Source organism: Erythrolamprus reginae, chromosome Z, assembly GCF_031021105.1.
Source record: "Erythrolamprus reginae isolate rEryReg1 chromosome Z, rEryReg1.hap1, whole genome shotgun sequence".
NCBI lineage: Eukaryota > Metazoa > Chordata > Lepidosauria > Squamata > Dipsadidae > Erythrolamprus > Erythrolamprus reginae.
In genome coordinates, this window is record NC_091963.1 from 116,094,058 (window position 1) to 116,115,503 (window position 21,446).

At 38.1% G+C, this 21,446-nt stretch overlaps 1 protein-coding gene across 3 annotated transcripts in view; it reads right to left on the bottom strand.

The window, feature by feature from the left end:
- Positions 1–326: 326 nt before the first annotated feature.
- The window catches only part of COL1A1 (collagen type I alpha 1 chain), a 158,019-nt gene continuing 136,899 nt past the window's right edge, over positions 327–21,446 (bottom strand). For all 3 annotated transcript variants that reach the window (XM_070727318.1, XM_070727319.1, XM_070727317.1), the window contains 28 exons: positions 19,817–19,870; positions 19,621–19,719; positions 18,395–18,448; positions 17,676–17,729; positions 17,525–17,578; positions 17,242–17,295; positions 16,102–16,146; positions 15,900–15,998; positions 15,420–15,527; positions 14,121–14,228; positions 13,313–13,366; positions 13,078–13,131; positions 11,789–11,896; positions 11,640–11,693; positions 10,775–10,828; positions 9,719–9,880; positions 8,586–8,693; positions 7,001–7,108; positions 6,346–6,399; positions 6,090–6,197; positions 5,601–5,654; positions 5,205–5,312; positions 4,031–4,084; positions 3,501–3,608; positions 3,124–3,406; positions 2,266–2,456; positions 1,939–2,181; positions 327–647 (listed from right to left, as the gene is read on the bottom strand). In XM_070727318.1, coding sequence (XP_070583419.1) covers positions 501–647; positions 1,939–2,181; positions 2,266–2,456; positions 3,124–3,406; positions 3,501–3,608; positions 4,031–4,084; positions 5,205–5,312; positions 5,601–5,654; positions 6,090–6,197; positions 6,346–6,399; positions 7,001–7,108; positions 8,586–8,693; positions 9,719–9,880; positions 10,775–10,828; positions 11,640–11,693; positions 11,789–11,896; positions 13,078–13,131; positions 13,313–13,366; positions 14,121–14,228; positions 15,420–15,527; positions 15,900–15,998; positions 16,102–16,146; positions 17,242–17,295; positions 17,525–17,578; positions 17,676–17,729; positions 18,395–18,448; positions 19,621–19,719; positions 19,817–19,870 — 2,781 coding nt within the window. In that variant the 3' untranslated portion in view covers positions 327–500. The remainder of the gene's footprint in view (positions 648–1,938; positions 2,182–2,265; positions 2,457–3,123; positions 3,407–3,500; positions 3,609–4,030; positions 4,085–5,204; positions 5,313–5,600; positions 5,655–6,089; positions 6,198–6,345; positions 6,400–7,000; positions 7,109–8,585; positions 8,694–9,718; positions 9,881–10,774; positions 10,829–11,639; positions 11,694–11,788; positions 11,897–13,077; positions 13,132–13,312; positions 13,367–14,120; positions 14,229–15,419; positions 15,528–15,899; positions 15,999–16,101; positions 16,147–17,241; positions 17,296–17,524; positions 17,579–17,675; positions 17,730–18,394; positions 18,449–19,620; positions 19,720–19,816; positions 19,871–21,446) is intronic.

Sequence of the window (21,446 nt, forward strand, 5' to 3'; positions counted from 1 at the left end):
AGGGTAAGTTTACAATAATTAGGAGGATGTTATGGGCAGGTGGTAAGACTAGTTTAGCATTGCTTTTTTGTTGCTTAGAAAGCAACAGATTCTTTCCTCCCCCCAAGAATTGTAATTAATATTCAGGTATTCCTTAGATGGTACTGATTTTTTTATCATTTTGTATGGTAGCTCTATATATTATTTGGAATGTTCAAATTGTGATCCCAAAATATTACATGATTTTAAAAATGAAGAAGGTAAAATCAAGCCATTCTTTCTTTGGGTGATTCTAATTTTAAAAAAAAGCAAGTGGATGCATTTCCTTAATTATTTTTTAAAAGTCATTTATTTTTATTTTTTTTTGGTTTAATGCTTTTTTTGGTTTTTTTTTAACGGAAACGAAAATAGTTTTAGAGATGATGGATAGAAAAAGACACAAATTCAAGTCCATGTGAAATTTCCTTCTTTTTTGGCTGTTTTTTATTTTATTTTTAAAACTGTTGGGTTTCCTTTGGGGTTTACAAGTAGCAGACTGGTCCAATATCAAAGCCGAATTCCTGGTCCCGACCACCAACGTCCATTGGAGCCACATCAATGATGGGCAACCGGGAAGTTTTTGTTGTCTTGTATTCAATAACTGTCTTTCCCCAAGTGTTGGTGTGACTCTGTAAAGGAAATGAAAATTGTATGGAATTACAAATGATATATAGGCTATATCAGGCATTCATCAGAGATCTGTGTTCTTTAATCCTGATTCCCCATTCATCAGCCTGAAAACGAGACCTTTGAAATTTAAATCTTTTAAATTTGAATAAATGATGAGGGGAATCATCATTTGCCTTCATCTCTTATTCTATTTCTTAATTTTCAAGTACACAGCAGTTCCCACCCCTAAGAATCTTAGTCAAGACCTAACTACAAGTATGGACATTTTACTATTCTGCAAAGATCTAAATCTAAATGCAGGACAGATCTTTATTTATTTATCTCACAGTTATTGTTTTTATAAATAACCCAAGGTGGCAAACATATTAAATACTCCTCCCTCCGCCTATTTTTCCCACCAAAACAACCCTGTGAGGTGTGTTGGGTGGAGAGACAGAGACTGGCCTAAAGTGACCCAATTGGCTTTCATACCTAAAGTGGGATGAAAAACTCACAATCTCTTGGTTTCCAGACTGATGCCTTAATTACTTTACTGCCTCTTTAAAAATTACCTTGAAAATTAGGAACATCAGATACGTACGATTATGCTCCTCAGCCTGAACCCAACACTAGAAACTAGTAGAAAGTTAAAAGTGCTGCTATTATATCAAGGAAAAACATTTGTCTGCAGAATAGGATCTCTTAATGGTTCATGGGCCTCCAACACTGAATGATGTTTCTCCTGCTCAATTATTCAAATTAATGGGTACAGAGAGATATTTCTTTATACTAACTGAATTAAAGGGATTGGCAAATCAGCCTTCATTTTTTATTCAGAAGAGAGTCATTATTTTCCAGTCTTTGACTTGGTTGCTACATATTTAAGTTATCTTTAAATATAAGTTATATAAATATAAGAGAAAATAAAAAGAATGACCTTTTCACATTATATGCAACAGTATATAACCTATTCAAATATTTCTGCCTCTGTCTAGGATAATTTTAAAAAGCAGATGATGTCCTATTTACGGTAGGCCAGCTGTCTCATTTAAAGCAGGGCCCCCAAATCTTTTGGGGACCAGGGACTGGATCCGTGGAGAAATATTTTTCCATGGATCCGAGAGAGTGTGGTTTCAGATTTATTTATTTATTAGATTTGTATGCCACCCCTCTCTGTAGGAAGATGCTGTCTGCATCCCATGGATGGGTCTTCCCTTGTCTGCATGGCCCAGTTGCTGGCATGCCACGGACTGGTGCCAGTCCGTGAATTAAGGGTCGTAGACATTTGATCTAAAGGACCCGAAGACTCACCGTGCAGCCATCCTCGATAACTGAATAGGTGAAACGGCTGTTGCCCTCTCCTCTCATCTCAATGTCATTGGAGCCCTGGAGGAGCAGAGCTTTCTTCAGGTTTCCGGTTTGTTGATCCATGTAAGCTATACTGTTCTTGCAGTGGTAGGTGATGTTCTGGGAAGCCTCAGTGGACATCAGGCGCAAGAAGGTCAGTTGGATGTTAACATCAGCTGGGTTGGATCCTTCACTACCGTATTCAAACTACCAAGAGAAAAGAAAAAGTGATATAGTATTTACCTCCATAATACCCAGAAACAATGTGTTGTTTAATCTTTCCAGTCTCACCTGGAAGCCATCGGGCATGGTCTCTCCAAACCAGACGTGTTTCATCTCCTTGGGGTTCTTGCTGATGTACCAGTTCTTCTGTTCAATAGTGGCCTGAACTGGGTAGACACAGCTCTCTCCACTCTCCATATTACAATAGACTTCGATGGCATCCAGAGTGCAGCCTTGGTTGGGGTCAATCCAGTACATGCCTATTTATGGGTGAATGGGGGGGAATAAATGAGTAATTTGACAGACAATGATCTTGAAAAGAACCCAATTCTCATTTATTTCATCCTCTAAACAAGACTGACTGGCTATCTTCTCTGTTCCTTTTCTGTAGCATTTTCCTAGGCTATAGGTCCGTTGTTTTCAAAAACTGTCCAAGTCCTAAAATATATGCAACTTTTGATCATTGTAGTGGGGGTGATGTTTAGATATGCCTCTATGTAAATAATGGACCTAAGGATAATTAGCAAGGCAATGACCCTATGCAATAAAAGAAGATGTCATTGCAACACTTTCCAATATTTCTAATCCAAGGAAGATTACTTCTCTTTGAAGAGTTGGAACAGTTGGAACAGGCAACAGTGGTTAATTGGTTGTAACCCTCTTGGAAAGAGAATCTCACTAAGACCTATGCAGATCATATTCTGCAGAAAGAAAACATTTAATAGAATTAATATTTCTGTGAAATTTCTGAATATTCTGCTCGAAGGATCTTCCCTGTTGGATTGATAGCTATGTTGTGAATAACTAGTTAATGAAAGCATGCAAGAAGAAAGAACAGCAATTCTGACAGTAGAAGGCAACATGTCAAGATACAAGGATCGTCCATGGTATTTCTAGAAGCTAAGATCTGGCTTCTCCTGCACTTACCGCTCTTCCAATCTCCGTGGCACATCTTCAGGTCGCGACAACTACGGGCTGGGTTCTTACGGGTTCCTTCGGGGCTACGGATGTTCTCAATCTGAAGAGAAAGGCTCTTGAGGGTAGTGTCAACTTCCAGGTCACGGTCACGCATAACATTAGCATCATCGGCTCTGTAGTAGCGGCCACCATCATGAGCTTTCTCCTGAGGAGGTTGGGGCAGGAAGCTGAAGTCAAAACCGCCGCTAGGTGGGCCTGGGGGACCAGGGGGTCCGGGAGGTCCAGCAGGACCCTGCAGGAGGAATAGGAAGAGAACAAGAATTAAAGGCAAAGACCTTTCCAACTCAATGTAGGTAAGTCGTAATATTTCTAGAATCATTACATACAGCAGGGCCAACGTCACCAGTACGACCACGAGGTCCAGGTGGGCCAATGGGACCAGGGAGACCATTCAGACCATCTTTGCCAGCGGAACCAGAAGATCCTGGGGGACCCTGTCAAGAAGGGAAAAATTCATTATTAATTGAGCATGTGGCTTAAGATGGAAAAGCAAGGGGGGAGGGAAGCTAAAATAAGACAGATACAGCAAGTCTCATTTTATAAAATAGGATACACCCCTTTTCTTCTAAAATAATACTATATCTTTTGCTGTCCATTAGAATCCAATTCAGCATAGAAATACATTTTTCACATTCGTCTCAACAAAATTATAGCCTAGGTTTTTGTTTTTTTTAAATAGAGTACTACAGTTTTATGTTATCCTTATCTTGCAATAACACTTTCCTTCCAGTTATTGTATTCTGATCCTGCACTCCGGATCAGATTCAATATATTTCATGTTGTTCTCAGAGGGTTCCCTTATTCATTCTGGATGGTTGTAACACAGCAGATAATGTTACGGAATAATCATACTTACTCTTGGACCGGCAGGGCCAGAAGCACCAGAGGGACCTTGTTCACCAGGAGACCCCTATACCAGAAAAGAAACTTGTCAATTATTCCCAAATCATCTGGATGGATATTTGGTTACTTTAATACAAGGGCAAGTGAGAAAGTTGAAATCCCAAACTTAATAGTGGCTTAAAAATCAGTAAAGTATGTCTGATAAGGTTTAATATAAAATGTTGGGCTTCTTAATTGCCCATATCTTTCACTCTCACAAATGGCTTCTCTCGTAGATGTGGATGAATCAATACATTCGCAGTGCACATGGATGTATGAACAAATCTATTTGCCTGCATACAGTCTTTTGTGATCACCTAAATAAATGTTGGAATACATCACACAAGAATACTTTTCTGCATGAAGGGAGAACATTAACCAAACACTGATGTTTTTGAAAGGCTGCACTTCTTTGCCAATTGGGTGTCCTTGAATTTGTGTCTACCAGTATCAGACAACACAATAGGCAAAATGTTCTGAGGCTTACTAAGTTATACTGGTTCAGAGACACTCCTAATGGTGCTGATTTCAAAGAGGTAAATTTGAATTTATTAATTTGTAGATTGATTTGTAAAGAAAAACATTTGATGAGGGCTGATGGTTCTGCTGTCATTCAACAGCTGATACCCTTATAGGAAAACCTGTAGAAGTAGTTTTAAAATCAAAATGATTTCAATGGGCAGCATTTCCTTTCAGAAACAAATTGCAGTTTTTGTATATTACAAATGCAGCTCAGTTGAGAACTCGCATCCAAAGCAGAAAAGTATACCCCTCTTCCTTGTAGTCTGTGCTCATAAACCTGTCTACAATCTAAACATTGAAGGTTCCATTTAATCATTTTCTACAAAACTACAGCATTGAGTTAAGCTCCTTAATAAGATATTTGGATTAGGAACTTTGTTTGAATATTCTTTTCTAAACAGCAAGCAAGAAAATCTACAAAATCTGTGATATTTTTTGAAGTCGACATTATAATAAATTATACATCAACCCAGATTTGAAATTTTATCACAATGGGGTTGACATGGAAATTGACTAATGTAATGGATTAACATGGAACACATATCCCTCCTCTTTTTTTAACCAAAGAAAGCTAAAACAACAAAAAAAGAGTTGACTATTGTTCTTGGTCAACTACAGATACTTACAGGGGGGCCAGGGGGACCCTGAAGACCAGAGAATCCTCTGTGTCCCTTCATGCCTCTTTCACCTTGTTCACCAGATTCACCCTTGTCACCACGGGCACCTTGTGCGCCCTGGGAAAAGATCGGAAGAAAGGTTTTTTTTTAAAAAATCAGTTTTTAACCAACAGAGCAAAACCTACCGATGACCATTTCTTTTTAGACATTTCAGCTACCGAAAACATTGGAGTTTGCCCAGGGCAAAAATAGTATAGAAGTGGACAACAAAAAAAGTCAACTCCATTCATTCAGTGCTGAATGGCAAGACTCTTGGAACGACATCCAACATAATAATAACCAGAATATCCTTTAAATTATCTGGTTGCTTTCGAGAGGAAAAGGTATTTTGAAACTTCAACTTACCGCAGGACCACGAGCACCAGAGGGACCAGAGGGACCAGCAGGACCAGCAGGACCCTGGAGAAAAGAAGAGGAGAAAATGTTCACGTCATGAATTAAGTATCCCCACTCAGTATTCATTTCTTTGGGAAATCAGGCATTCTATGCGAGTCTTTCTTTTAAAGCAAGAAGAAGTTTGGGATTCAATTTTATTTTACTTTACAAGGAACTAATCTTTCATTACTATTATTATTATTTCTCTTTTGTTTCCACAACTACCATAGGAGTCTAACTGGATATTTAAGTGATGATCAAGGACATTTTATCAAAAAGAGAAGTGAACTTGATTTTTGGAAGGTGATAATCAGTCAGAAATGAGTGGTTTTGCATTAATATTCTCTTGCGCATATGAAAGCGCAGCTCTTGGGACAGGAAAGGGTCCCTCTGCTGATTGGAAAAAGGTTTCTCTTGCTGCATGGCATAAGAATAGGGGAAAAAAGAAGAGTCACTTACACTCTCACCACGCTCTCCGTTCTTGCCAGCAGGGCCAACAGGGCCAGGGGCACCAGGGGCACCAGGGGCACCAGGAGCACCAGCAGGGCCGCTCTCACCACGATCACCCTATTTTGGAAAGGTCAAAGGGAGAGAGTCATTGTGAAGCCAGCCTTTCATTTTCAAATGTGTTTTAGGATAGGATTTGTTGGAATGGTGTTATCTTGCAGCATTGGTAAGTTCTTGATACTTGGCATATCGACTGCTAATAACTCACCTTGGGACCAGCAGCACCGTCACGTCCGGGAGCACCTTCAGCACCAGTAGCACCCTGTGAATCAGGGAAGAAGGGAGGCAGATTAAACAAGATGGCCAGAGGAAGGGAAGGCAGAACTTGAACTTGAGCATCATAGGGAATGTAGAAGTCTATCCCGACAAAAGAATTCCAGGCTCTCCCAGGAAATTATTTATCCATCCCAAGTCAACCGAGATATTACTTAAGATGTTTGGTGTGAATAACCCTCCAAGGTCTCCAACAGGAGTTTTGAATGCTAAAAACTGAATTCAAGATTTTCAAATATCTAATCATTGTCATTTCATGTATCTAATCATTATCTTTTCCTGAAGCTCCCTTATTCTAATCCCAACCTACTGGTTCATCTAGCCTCCACCCATCTGATAGTTTAAAACTCTCTAAGGTCTCCAGCACAGATCTTTCATGAATTTCCTACTTTTAGCTAGAGAGTTTAAGAATTGAACCTGGGACACTCAGTATGACACTGAACCTGTTCTACCTCTAAGGGATGGCAAAGCTACAAACGTCTATTGTGAAATTAATACGGCAGGTTTGCTGACACTAAGCTTGCACAGTGGAATGAAGATGTTGAGGAGAGTTGGAAGCGTCAAGCTCCTTTAGAAAAACGAGCACCCACCTCGCGTCCAGATTCACCAGGGGGTCCAGCCAATCCAGGGGGTCCAGCTGGGCCAGGAGGACCACGTTCACCAGAGGAACCGGCTGGGCCTTGTTTGCCAGGCTCACCCTATGGACCGCAAAAGAGAACGCAATGCTATGATTCACACAAACTGCTGTTCCAAAGAAGGAAATGAGAACGGAATCTTATAGATTATGAATTATATTCTCTAGTACTCGGTATATGGGGAAATACTAATAAAAGGATCTGTTCAAAATTCAAAGTATAAGATACACAGTAAGATACAATATTTTGCTGCCATAATCAGCCAGCTAATTTGACCATAGATCTTTTCCTTTTCTCCTAGTATATTAAAGAATTAAGCTTTTTCTGGCTTTTCATGACAAGCTGAATTGGATTAAACAAAAATCTCAGTCTGCCTGGTGGAATAGCCATTTCTGGGAAAGATGCTTCTCCTTAGGATTAATGCAAGGCAAGATCACCCACTTTACCTAAATTCTAAATCAGGTTGCTGGACAGGGAGGCAGAAATCAATTCGGACTGAAAGATTTATAGTCAGGATTTTTGCAATCAAATATCTCCCAAATTCAACTGTTTCTGCAGCTGAGGAGTCCTTTGATGTTATTGTAACGTATTATTTAAAATAGAATCCAAGAAATTTGTAAAGTATATTTCTCAGAAAAGACTCGCCTCTCAGCAAGGAACAAAGGCTTTAAATCCCAGGAGATCCATCAACTCTATTTTGAAGGACTAGCAACATGACTGAGATAAATACTTGAATAGACAATCAGCTAGTCTGTGGGTTTATAATATGTTGTGTTTTGTTAGGAGCAGCAGGGACTCTTATGAGGAAAAAACCCCATGTTTTTGGATTTGAGAAGTCCAATTTGTAGTTGGAGGAAAAGGAAAAACTGTAAATTGCGTAAAAATCAGAGCTTTATGGTCGAACAAGTAGCTAGAGAGTCACGATTAGTGAAAATATTGAGTGATGTTTTGCCCTGTGTTAAATTTTGAAACTATATTGGTCCATTAGGAGATTCTGCTACTTTTCTTTTTAGTGCAGCCTCAGTATGGAGGAAGATCTACCACTAGTAGAAAACAAAACTTATCTCTGCAGCAATGCACATCAATATTATCACAAATGTGAAAACAAACAAATCAAGCCCACTATTGTTGTGCATTGTAAGAATGTGCAGAAATAAAAACAGTAACTGGATTAAAAACAAAACAAAACACCATTTTTGCTTTCGGCATCAATTGCAACCCTAATCACTGCTCCTTGGAAATATACCCTGCATATTAATTGTGTTCTTCATACAAACTGCATTATTGAAGAAAACAACATCTAAACAAAAGAAAATCTTTGTTGAGTTTGCCCATATTTATTTACCTATTAGTCTGAAGAAAAATCCAGTTATATTTTTCTTTTGTGATTGTAGCCCTATATATGTATGAACTCTCCTAGGAGACCTCAGCTTTGTCCTTCTTTCTTGGAGACCAAAGTTTATCCCATAAAGCTAAAGAATAAAAATGGATCCCTTCTGCCTTTCTGAAAACTTCAGTGGATTGAATTGTAAGTACTCACATTGGGACCAGGAAGTCCAGGGAATCCTCTCTCTCCTCGTTGTCCAGGAAGACCAACTACACCACGTTGTCCAGCAATACCTTGTGGGCCAGGAGTACCAGGTGAGCCCTATAAAGCAAAATAAGGTAGATTTTATAAACAAGGCATAGATTTAGTGGACAGCCAGGTTTCTATTTTATGACTAGTATGCTCTACTAGATTTCCCATCCTTGTTTCTTGAATGATTTGTAGGCTGCACATGTTCTCATCCTCAGCTAACATTGCCACTGGGCATTAGTTTAGAGAAAATGATGGAACTACACCTCAGTAAGTAGAAAGCAGTGTGTTGTCCCTTCTGGATACAAGAATTTGGAGGGTTTAGAAGAAGAAGAAAACTGGTGGATACCCTGATATTTTTTTAACACTGCAAGTAATATCATTCTTTCCTAGTTTTCCAACCCATATCCTTCCTCAATAGGAGTTCCCCTCCTCTGGATGGCTAAATGTGAAAATCCCTACAGAATACAATAGAGTAGAATGGAGTGGAGTGTAGTAGAATGGAATGGAATAGAATTTTACTGGAAAAGTGTGATTGGACACACAAGGAATTTGTCTTGGTGCAGAAGACTGTTACTACCTGAGATTTTTATGTGTCATGTATGTTTTATTCAAAACAACATAAGCAAAATATTAAATTAGTAAATATAATTATACAAAGATTAGGAACCATTAAAAAAAACAGCAACTAAAATGTAACTGATTTGAATAACTTTTCCAACTTGGGGATCCCCAGTTGTGCATAGTTTGATTTCCAGAATTGGCTGTTAAGATTTCTGGGACATTTCCAGGATGCTGAGATTGAGGAAGCCTGATCCAGGTGACACATGGTTTCTTATGACAAGGATTAGCCTTTGCCCAGAAAAAGATGCAGAACACTATAACTCTTACCAATTGCCATGAAAATGGCCATGGGTGGCAGTTGCATGTAAAGGCATCCTGCAACATTGCCACTAGGGAAGGATACCTTTAAATATCAGCTTAAGACAAATGCGCATTCAAAACAGTAAGATGCAATAGGGAGATTTCTCAAGGGGGAGGTGTCCAACTTGACTCAAACATTTCATTTAAGAAAAGTGGATTTTAGATTTACTTACAGCGGGTCCATCAGAACCGGGAGATCCTTTTTCACCAGAAGGTCCAGGTGGGCCAGCAGGTCCAGCTTCACCAGGGCGCCCAGCAGGTCCAGTTTCACCACGGACTCCTTTGCCTCCTTCCTTTCCACTAGGGCCAGGTGGGCCGGGAAGACCAATGTTGCCCTTTGGGGAAAGAAAAGCAACAGACCTATAAGCCACTGCAACAACCAGCCAAAATATTGTAGGCAACAATATTTTTTTTTAAATATAAATCTTTATTAAATGAGAGGCTATGGATGGGGATGCAATTAAGCTTCAAATCAGACAGATCACTCTGGATGAGCAAATTTTTCTCTTCTGGTGGCTAATCATGTTAGTTGTTTCTTCAAGGAAACTGATTAGCCACATTTTGAACAAAAGCTACGCTGAAAAAAATCCAGCTTTTTCAATTGACAGGCATTGATTCAATGAAATTTGAGAAATTTTAATATTTTCGTCTTAGGGATCTTAACCTATCCTCTCTAACAACTCCCAGAATTTCCTGGGAAATAAGGTATATCTATCATATCAGTATTATATATTCCTGCTATACTGTACTTTTCCTGTTCATTCCTTCATTCCGTTGTGTATTTCTGAATTGAAATATCCACAAAATGCTCACAACACTGAAATACCAAGCTGGACTCCATTACAAATGTTTCAATTTTGGAGCTGTCCTCTTCCAGTCAACAATTTATTGAAAAACTGGCTGCAAAGCCTATTTGTAAGGAGAATATTTTAAAGCTTCCAGTTCAGAGTTAAACATTAGATTGAATAATTGGAATTAATAAAATTCTTAGTCTCAAGGAAGAGACAAAGGAAAATTAATTTGCATTTAACTGATTAAATATTAAGGCCTGAGTTCCTTCAGCTTTCTCTCACATTGATAACATTTGCCCTTAGGATTAATATTATGATCCTCATTTACCAAAGGGGGAAAAATTCTCCTTGTGAATTAACTTGCCCTGATGGCCATTTTGAAGTTTTGAGGATTTCCCCCTTCCCCCAATTTATAGCCGGAACTATGTGGTTACTTACAGATGGGCCAGGAGCTCCAACTCTTCCAGCAGCTCCAGGGAATCCAGTAGCACCCTGTAAAGATAAAGAAACATTCCATTTTCAATCATCCTTTCCTACAAAAGAAGACTAACATAAGTTCATCAAATATGCCATGTTCCAGTGAATGCAATTGTTGAAAGGGGATTTGCTGTTTCACAAATGTGAAGGCTGGTGTGAAAAGCTCTCTCAGACCTTTTAACACCTTGTCTGGATGCACCACTGTTTCTTATTTAATGGAGATGCTTTTATTTTCTATGCCTTTCTGAACTGCTAATTGGGAATCCCAAATGTATTAGCCAAGAAAGAGTGTATGATCTAGGTGCTAATAATACCTGCTAGAATGGTTCTAGGCAGGATCTAAAATATGATTCTTTCACTAGCATGCATGGCATTGGAAATTTATTTTAAATGATATATTTAAATATCATATTTATTCAAGATTCAAGACCTTTTTAATAGGGACATCATATTTATTTAATAAGATATTTAAATATAATATTTTTAAGGTCCTTTAGTCCCTTAGTGTTAGTCCTTTAGTCCCTTACAGCTTGGTGTAAATTAAAAATTCTTAGAGAAAAGTTGCCTCTTTTGTATTCTGTTCAGCACTTCATAAGTGTTGAAAGTTTATTTAGTCAATTTAGGAAAATAAAAAACTGAAATTAAAAAGTATTACATTTTACACCAAGGACCCTTCCTTTCTAACCCTGAGCCAAAAATATTCTCCTTATTGGAGATTTAATTCTGCATTCCTTGAAGACAGGAACAATAAATTGAATCCCTAGTGTACTACCATTTCAAAGCACAGCATCTGATTTAATATTATAAGGGGGGAACCCATACTTACAGGGGGACCAGCGTTTCCACGAGCACCTTTGGGGCCAGGAGCACCAACGGGACCCTGCAATCAACAGAGAGCGGTTAGCATGAAACTAAAGGCTGAGAGAAGGGCAAATTTTCATGGAAGATCATGGGAAGCAGTGAAGGAGAACTTACAGCAGGGCCAGCAGGACCAGTAGCTCCAGCGGGACCAGAAGGACCAGCATCACCTTTAGCACCAGCATCACCGGGTTCACCTTTAGCACCTGGTTGTCCATCAGCTCCCTATTGGAATGGAAATAACAGAGATGGTCAAGATCAGGGAGATGGGGATAGAAACACAGGAGATTCTATGAGCTTTACTTTCTAACTTTTTGTGCATTTCTCAAAAAAAATATCTAATTAAACCAATCCTTGAACAAACTTCTAATTTCCTGTTAAAGAGGTACCTTGGCACTCAACTGCTTTGAAACTCATTGGATTTGGTATGTAATGCATTTTGATGTGAAAAATATGTCCCCGTATTCATAGTTTGTTTGGCATTCAATGCAGAAACTAAAATTTGTTTGTGTCAGCTGTCTTATGATTTACTACATTATTCCTTGTGGGAAAAATATGTTTGGTACTCATTTTTGGTATTTCTCCTGATTCCTGGAACCAATTAGCAATGAGTACCAAGATACCACTGTATACAATATTTTGGATTTTCCATGGATGATCAACCAGGGAAAGGCAATTTAGAAGGCTAAAGATGGGGATTTGATAAGTTTTGAGAAATTTGCTGGCTGATTTATATCTCTGTTATTATAGGCAGAATTGTTGACTAAACCTTTATCTTTCAGTAACTAGCTCACCTAATGCTTGAAGAGCAATAATAATTTGCCTCCCCCCCAAAAAAGAGATGAACAAATTAAAGAACTTCGGAGAGGGGCGGCATACAAATCCAAGTAATAAATAAATAATAAATAACAAATAACTTGTCTAATGTTCTTGGGATCTCAATTGAACTGCTTCTATGACCACTCATTAGATCATTAACTTCTGAAAAATATTGTTCATATTCATATATATCTAACCACTGTAATTAAGTTATCAGTAAGGGCAAATTGATCCCAACTCTGCCATTGATTGGTTCGATTTTCTTTTCCTACCAAAGGTCATTTCCTGGTATTCTATGGCTGTTTTCTGGTTCACTTACTATGTTCCTGCAACAATCTAACAGAGTAAATTGATTACAGAATTAATCCAGAGCCTTGGTTAATACCAGATCACACATTTATTTAATGGGCTGGATTCAACACCCAATCAAATCAAATGCTTATTGGGTTTCACATGTTGCTTAAATGTATCTGCTAAGCTGAAGCATATTGTATGGAAAAAGCCTTCAACTCATTGTAGCAGTAAGAGGACACAAGCACTTTAATGAGGTTCCTGAGAAGCAGAAGAGATTTTTCCATCATACTTACAGGGGGTCCAGCAAATCCAGCAGGTCCAGCGGGGCCAGGCTCACCACGATCTCCCTGGGAAGGACAAGAAAAAGACAGGAAATGTCACGATGAATGAAAGAAATGCAAAATTAAAAAGGAAGGATTAGAGCTATACAGCTGTGTAAGAGCTGCATGAACAGCTTTTCAAGGCAAGTCCCCTCAAGGCAAAATTAAAACCAAAACCAAAGCAAATATAGGAAGGCAGATTACTTACAGGAGCTCCACGTCCACCAGTGGGACCAGCAGGGCCGGCGGGACCACTTTCACCCTGGGGAAGGAGAAAAAGCAACAAGGTTTAGCACAGACCTGATAATAGCATTTTGTGCATCAAAAATGTACTATAAGAACAATTCCTTTTTGATAAGCCAGTCTTACATTATCAAGACACACATCAATGCTTCTTTTTCCAATCACATGAAAAATTTTAAAATGGGCAATAAGCCTTCATTTCTAACCAGAGATTAACTGAGTTTCAATGCAAAAAGACAGGTTTTCTATTATTTATGACTTGTGCATTGGTCATAAAAACATATGTTTATAAGCCAGGGACTGCATCATAAGACACGGGGAAGTGTAATATCGAAGGAGTAATTGAATTCTATTCTCTATGTTAAAATGGAAGATGCACATTGGGTTATTTTGCTTGAAATAAATGAATCAATGAGCACCCCACTGGTTTAGTTTCTAGCATTTCTAAAAAGCAGTCCTTGGGATCAGATGCTATAACTAAAACTAAGCAGAGGATTTCCTTAAAGCCTACGACTTGCTACAAAAAGTCTTCGAGGAAGTTTGTCCGAGATCAATATTTGCATCTTCTCATTTATGCCGTTTTGCTTTCTCTGATGCTTTCTAAAAATCCCGACAAACCAAGTTTGATCTGAGAATGGCAGCTAGTTCCTAATTCATGCACATATCTGTGTAAATGCCAGGGAATGCCAAATATTAAATAAAACATATGGCATAACTTCCAATAGCCATAAATCAGTAAGGGTTTAGGGAGAACAAATTGATGGAATATTTGCCTTGTCGCCAGAAGCACCAGATGGGCCAGGTGGTCCAATGGGTCCGGTCAATCCTCTAGGTCCATCTTTGCCAGGAGAACCATCAGCACCTTTGGCACCTGGGTCACCCTAGAAAAAGGAAAAGACAAAATAAGATTATCAATACTGAAAAGATCAGAAAAGCATAAAGATTGAAAAAAATAATAGAGTTGGAAGGGACCTTGGAGGATTTGTAGTCCAATTCTACGCAAACAGGAAACCTTGTATCATTTCAGATGGTTTCCAATGGTTGTCCAATCTGTTCTTAAAACCTCCACTGTTGGAGGCTCAACTTCTGGAGGCAAATCGTTCCACTGCTTAATTGTTCTAACTGTCAGGAAGTTCTCCTTAGTTCTAAGTCAATTGTCTCCTTTATTATTTCCACCCATTTCTTCTTGTCCTACCTTCAGATGCCTTGGAGAATGGCTTGACTCCCTCTTCTTTATGGCAGCCCCTCAAGTATTAGTACTGCTACCATGTCACCCCTGGTTTTTCTTTCATTAAACTAGCCATACTCAATTCCTGCAACAGTTGTTCATATGTTTTAGTCTCCTGTCGCCTAATCATTTTGTTGTTGTTGTTATTCTCCGTTGTTACCCTTTCTCAACCTCGTTTTCAATATTCATATATTTTGAAATCTCGAAATAAGAAGATTTCACATGTTAGGAATCTTCTTGAATATATCTCGAAAGCTAAATATGAAAATCATAATTCTGGATTGCCCTCTTAAGCTTTACTTCTTATGACAAGGGGTCAGGCAAAGTTGGAAGACAACAAACTTTTAATTTGGCTTGGTCTATATTCAGGAAAACATCTGAAAGCCAGTTTATGGAAGATAATATAGAATTAATTCTTTGCCTTTTGATTTTCTCAGCAGTTTATTTCTATGGTGACATTCAAGAATGACCATAACTTATCGATAGACAAGGAACATGTGTGCAGAAGACTGTAAAGTCATCAACCGTCATTCGTTGTCTACAATAAAAGTAAGTCCCAATTCACAATGTTGGGAACTGATATCATTCAGATATTTCAAAACCATTTAGACTATACAGTCTAAATCAGACTGACCTGATGGACAGGTAGTGAATATCTATGTCAAAGATTATCTCTAGGTACAATCTTGAACAAACTTAAGTCATACATGAAGCTGGAAGGTGGATGAAAGGAGTGGGCGTTCTTTGAAAAAGCCAGGGTGCTTTTGCTTGTACTCCATCTTTTTAAGCATAGTAAGATGATGGTGGCTATTTTGACAACAACGCTCAACCATCGTGCACTTACTCTGTCTCCCTTGGCACCAGGCAGACCAGCAGCACCACGTTCACCAGGCATACCCTGAAGACCAGGAGGACCTTGACCGCCAGGAGCGCCTGGAGCACCAGCATCACCCTAGATTTGCATAATAAAGACAACAAGGAAGGTGTTGATCAGGAATGGCACCATTTGGAAACCACAAGAGAGAGAGAGAGAGAGAAAAGAGGTGCTTATCTAGTCTTTCCTTTAAAAAAATCTTGTAAGTATTTTTTATATCTCCTGAATTCTATTTTTCACACATATTTCCGCACAATATTTAACTTTTCTTACTCCCCACAAAGCATATTAAGGAAAAGTAAAAATTGCACTTGTTCCTAGGAAAACAGCAGTGGAATGGGTTTGCATATATGATCTGAATACCCAATTCAGGGTATTCAGCGTACCCAATACCCTATTCATTTATATTTAAGATAGGCTTTTTAATCTTGACCTTTATTCATCTTTTACCTTAGCACCATCGTTACCAGGAGCACCATTGGAACCACGGGGTCCAGGAGGACCAGCAGGACCTTGGGCACCACGTTCACCAGGGAAACCTCTCTCGCCCTAAGTGAAATAAAGAGTGAGTTGATTACAAATCATTTATTGGAAGCTTTGTTGGACAAATAAAGACAAACAAGAACCTAGAGAAAAGATCTTTTTTACTTACTCTTGCACCAGAAGGACCAGGAGCACCAACATCACCAGGAACGCCCTGTCAGAGTAGGGAGAAACAGGTATGATTAAAAGATAGAGCCATTTGAATGTATGCAAATAATGAACTTAATTTGACATGGGGGTAGACAGGTGCAATGCAGTTCAGCATGAAATGGATTATTCACACTTCATGTCTGAAGGCAGGATTAGATTTTTTGCTTCTTTCAATTCTGAAGTTCTAGAGAACTTTAAATAGAGAAGTAGATATGAGAAGGTAGGTATTTTTTTCTAGTTGGAAATAAGAACTCCATGACAAAGATACACAAGGAAAAAAATCCTATCTTCTTCCACAAACAAGGGATTGTTTCCTTCAAAATGATTTGTTTGTAATATAAACATTTCTCTAGAAAAATTCTAAAGATGGCTTTCCTAAACTGCTAATTTCTTCTTCAGAAAAATAGAAAAAATAATGGAACCCTGAATGTTCTGCTGCCATATTGATGATGCACTAGTAAAAAAAATGAAATTCTCCAGAAACTTTATTATTTAATTTCAAGTCCACTATCACAACACCTCTAGTACATAATTATCAAGTACCCCTGAAAAGTTACATCAATGTCCCTCATTGAATGAAAGAGGGCCCACCATCTTCCAGGATAGTTTGTTCCAAACTCTGGAAACCTACTAAAAGTCTTTTTTTTTAAGTATTTTTGAGTGATTGCCCAATCAAGTAGCTGCTTCATCAAAAGAATATGAAATGATAAACTGATAATAATGCTCCGAAGAGAGGGTAAATCTCCACCTATTAAAATTCTCTACAACTACTAAAAGAGTGTAGAAATTGGGAATTATAAAACAGAAAAATGCGGGACTGGTTTTCCATATGTCAGTAGATGCTTTTCAATTGCTGGATGGTGTATGTATCCATTTGAAAAAGAAATGCACAACAAGTCCCAATGAGGAAAATGGAAGACATTATTAATGTTCCAGTAAAATTATTCTGGAGAATATTTGTGTCGAATTTAGACTCCAAACTAGCCTTTTCCAAAGTCTGCAACTCAAGGGTCCTAATTTAGTTTTTCCCTGCTTTAAAGCATGTGCAGACCCCACCATTCCTTGTTAACACTTCTGCCCAAAGGAAAACATTACATACTTGTTCACCAGGCTTTCCAGATTCACCAGGGGCACCAGCAGGACCGGGAAGACCCTGAAAACAAAAGCCAGGAGTGAAGAAAACATTAGCCTTGATAGGATTGGACAAGCCGGACAATCAAATGCAGCTTATTAAACAGACTAACATCAATAGGTTTAGTGCCTCATGAATTTTATATGCATATATTTTACAGCAGTGTTTATCAACTTGGCAGTTTATATTTATATATTTATATATAGAGAGAAATATATATATATATGTTTTTTGAAGTAACCCTGCTCACCTGGAAGCCGGGAGCACCAGATGGACCTTGTTCACCTCTTTCACCAGCAGGACCCTGTAATGAAAGGGCAGGGAAATTAAAACCTTGACAGAATCTAAAAGGGGATAAATATTCATAGCACTGAAGAAGGAGAAATCAAAGCCATACTTACAGCTGGGCCTGGAGGACCTTGAGCACCAGCATCACCGTCTTTGCCAGCAGCACCCTGGGAGAAACCAAAGAAGAATAAACATCAAAACAAGCAGAGCCCAATGTTTTTAAAATAAATCTTGCATAGGAAATCTGTGGATTGAAAACCCTCCAAATGCCTTCCCATCTACCATATGATCAGATAATTCATCTTTGTAAAAATTTCCCTGCATTCTCTCTACCATTACATGCAAAACCATCTCATTGTGGATATAGTAATGAAGGGGATGGACTGCCATGGGGCATCCCAGGATTTAACCCACACTCAATCATAGAACCTATCAGATGATCTTGAGCCAGTCTCTCTCTAAAGCCTCCATGCCTTGCCCCCCTCTCTCTTACATACACCCAACTCCCTCACCCCTAAAAATGTACTTTGACTTTAGAAAGCTTTAGCACACATGTGTGAACTCTAGTTCACTGAAATAGGGAAGCCCGAATACTTGCTCTAAAGATTCCAAACAACGTCAACATGTATCTATGTATATGTATCTGTGTATGTACGTATATATGTATGTATGTATTCTGTATATTTATTTAAAAGAGGTGTATCGCCGCCCAGTTATATAAAACAACTCTGAGTAGCCATTTATTGGCAGCAATTATGTAAACAAATCCTTATATATATGTCCATCCAGATCACTGAAGTGAATAATGGAGAGTGAAGAACAAAGTACTTACATTAGCTCCAGTGGCTCCAGGAGCACCTCTCTCACCAGGTTTGCCAGGTTCACCCTAGAAGAGGATAGGGGAGGGGGGAAATAGATAGAGTATGGGAGTTATTTCAGGGACAATGAATTTCATTTCATTCTTTAGCATTTTATCATGCTATGGCAAATCTAAGATGCCCAGATCCTATTTGTATTACGTAAGCATGGTCTTACACATTTGAAAGGCAACTGAATGACTTTCACACAATCATAGTATGTGGGAATGACCTTGGGATACACCATAAAGAATCACAGCTTAGACAATGGTCAGATAAGAGGCAACTGAGTTCACAGAAGGAATGGGAGATGGGAAAATATCAAAAGGGACCTTCTGTAGTTTGTTGGACTATTAAGGTGAGGGAGAAAACTTGAAAAATTCGATTACTGTGACTTTACAATAAAGAAAAAACAAGTAATTCTGGATGTGTTTCTTCTATGAATTACCTAAAAGGGATGACTCACACAGCATATTTTATTATTTAGAATATCTCAGTACCTCCGCTATTCCAATTTCATTTGGAAAAAAACAACCTATTTTACCAATAATTTCCTCTCTCCAATTCACACTCTAGACTGATTTTCACAACCAACCAAAGCCGAATACATCTTGAAATAATCTATTTCAACTGTATTCAAGTGCACTTAATGCTTCTGCTCTCAATAAATCTATTTATACTTCAGTTAGTTGGCTACTGAATATAAAGTTGAAATTATTTTTTAAAAACCATGAAGGCCTCTCTGAAAATATATTAAATAGAAGGTTCGGAATAATGACAGGAAGATAATGAAGAAAAACCATCTATCTGATCACTAATAATTGAGAATGACTTGATGACACGTAATCAATAGTGGCAAATTGGTTCAATAGTGTCAATATAGCATGTACATGTGGATTATTTATGAAATCAATTTTGAAATGAAATTGACTCATAGTAACCATCTGTAAAATATTTAAGTTGGCATGAACCAGGAAGTAAGAAATCAGAAATGCTACTTGCTGCCCTTATTTCAGAAATAGTCTTATAGGTATTCTTTTGCTCTTTAAAGGAGAATTAAAAGCTGCTGTACTGGTGTCATAGTTTTTTCATGGGTTGAAGGCTGGGAAAGATGGTCATTGGTGGAAGAGAAGTAGATGTCATCCTTGTATCTCACCCATAAAACATATCATTCAGGAAGTAAATGTGAAGTGTTACTTACAAGAGAGCCTTTAGGTCCAGGGAATCCCATCACACCAGCTTGACCTCTTGCACCAGGTGGACCTGCAGGTCCAGGGCGACCATCTTGACCAGCAGGGCCCTACAAGGGAAAAGAAAAAATACGTTTATTTAATATATATACAGTATATATATTGCAAAATGTAGAGACAATCTCAGTAAGCTCTCTCAATACTTACAGAGGGTCCAGTCTTGCCATCAGGGCCAGGGCTACCAGGGCTACCAGTCAGACCCTAGAAAAGAAAAAAAAGGAAGAAAATGTGTGAATTGGGAAAGATGGTATAATTGGGATATAATGAGGAGATGGATCCCTTAGGGGAGATGGGCTGCCTTCCAGAGGAATAAGACTTAACTCCGCCCATATGTCATGTGTGAAAGGAAGAGGTGAAGACAGCCCCTCCCTAATAGTTCACAAAGTATATTATAGATGCAAATAGTAGGATTTTCAGTTTGGTTAAAGTTTACATTATAGGAGCGAAACAATAGAGAAATCAGCTAGAAAGAATTGCCATGTGCCATTTTAGAGTGTGGGGACTGACAGATGGGGAAACTATACCTATTTTATCTTCACCTATAATGTATGAAATGGCACTTCAAATTTTCATGCTACAGAAGCTTCTATAAAGATAATTCTTACATTGTACAAGTTGAACTAGACTCTTAGGCTTTAGGGTGATAAAAGTACCTGTTAAGCATTTTAAAACCCATGTTTTCTGTTTTAAAACACCTGAATATGTAAGTTGTATTTTGTATGAATTCCTGATTTTTTCTGTGGAAGAAATATGTGCTGTACTTTAAGGGTTTCTTCTGCAGCACAATTGCACAATTCTGTTTAACTGTGTTTTGACCACATTTGTCTCTTGCTTCCTTTCAACCACCTTCAAGTGTGCAAGCTTTTGAATGATCAATTAATTTAATCCATGGTCATCCAAATGAGCAATGTTTTGATCAAGGATGAGGAATCATTAAAGAAAAAGAAACCCAAGTAGAAATCTTAGTATTTTTAATACTAATTGTTTGTTGCTTTAAAGTTTTGTGTTAGTTTTAATGGATTAACATATGAACTCAATTGATTAGGATATGAGTATCCTAAGAGAGGATGATGATAGTAATAATATCCTAAAGGATTTCCCAGTGAAATGGGGACAACACAAAATAGAAAGAAGTTACAGTGACAAAGTTGTCCCAAAGAAATAGCTAGGAAGCAATTCATTCACTATAATAGAATTTAAGAGCTTAATTAAACCATTGGTAGAACAACTGAAATTGATTTCTAAATTCTAAATTTACAACTGGTGTATTTGATTCCATAATCTTTTCTACATTAAAAGCTTAGGGGGGGTGTATGTGTGTGAATGAGATTATGAAAAAGTTTTTTAGAATGACATTTTAGTCCTTTCACTGCTGTTTCATTGCTAATTATTTTACTGAATTGATCCAAACCAGCAAAGTCTCACCTGGAAAAATATATTAATATCATAATGCTAAATCCAATCCTGATTATATCAAACACCAATCCAAAAGAAGGCAATATTTCTAGATTAGCATTGCCTTCATTTTGATGAGTGAAAGTATTTGTTCCAATTCACATATGCTCAGAAACGTAACTAAAATAGAGCAGTAAAATTGCTGCAAGGAACTTAATTCCTTTTAACCTATTCCTATTAATTTCTATACCTCTTTATCCTACGAATGAAATGAGACATGAGTGAACGAGTGAAAAATAACCTTGCTACTAATTCATTTGGTTGGGGGAAGTGGATTACTTTGCATACAGTAAAATCCCTGATTACTGTTTATGACAGTGTT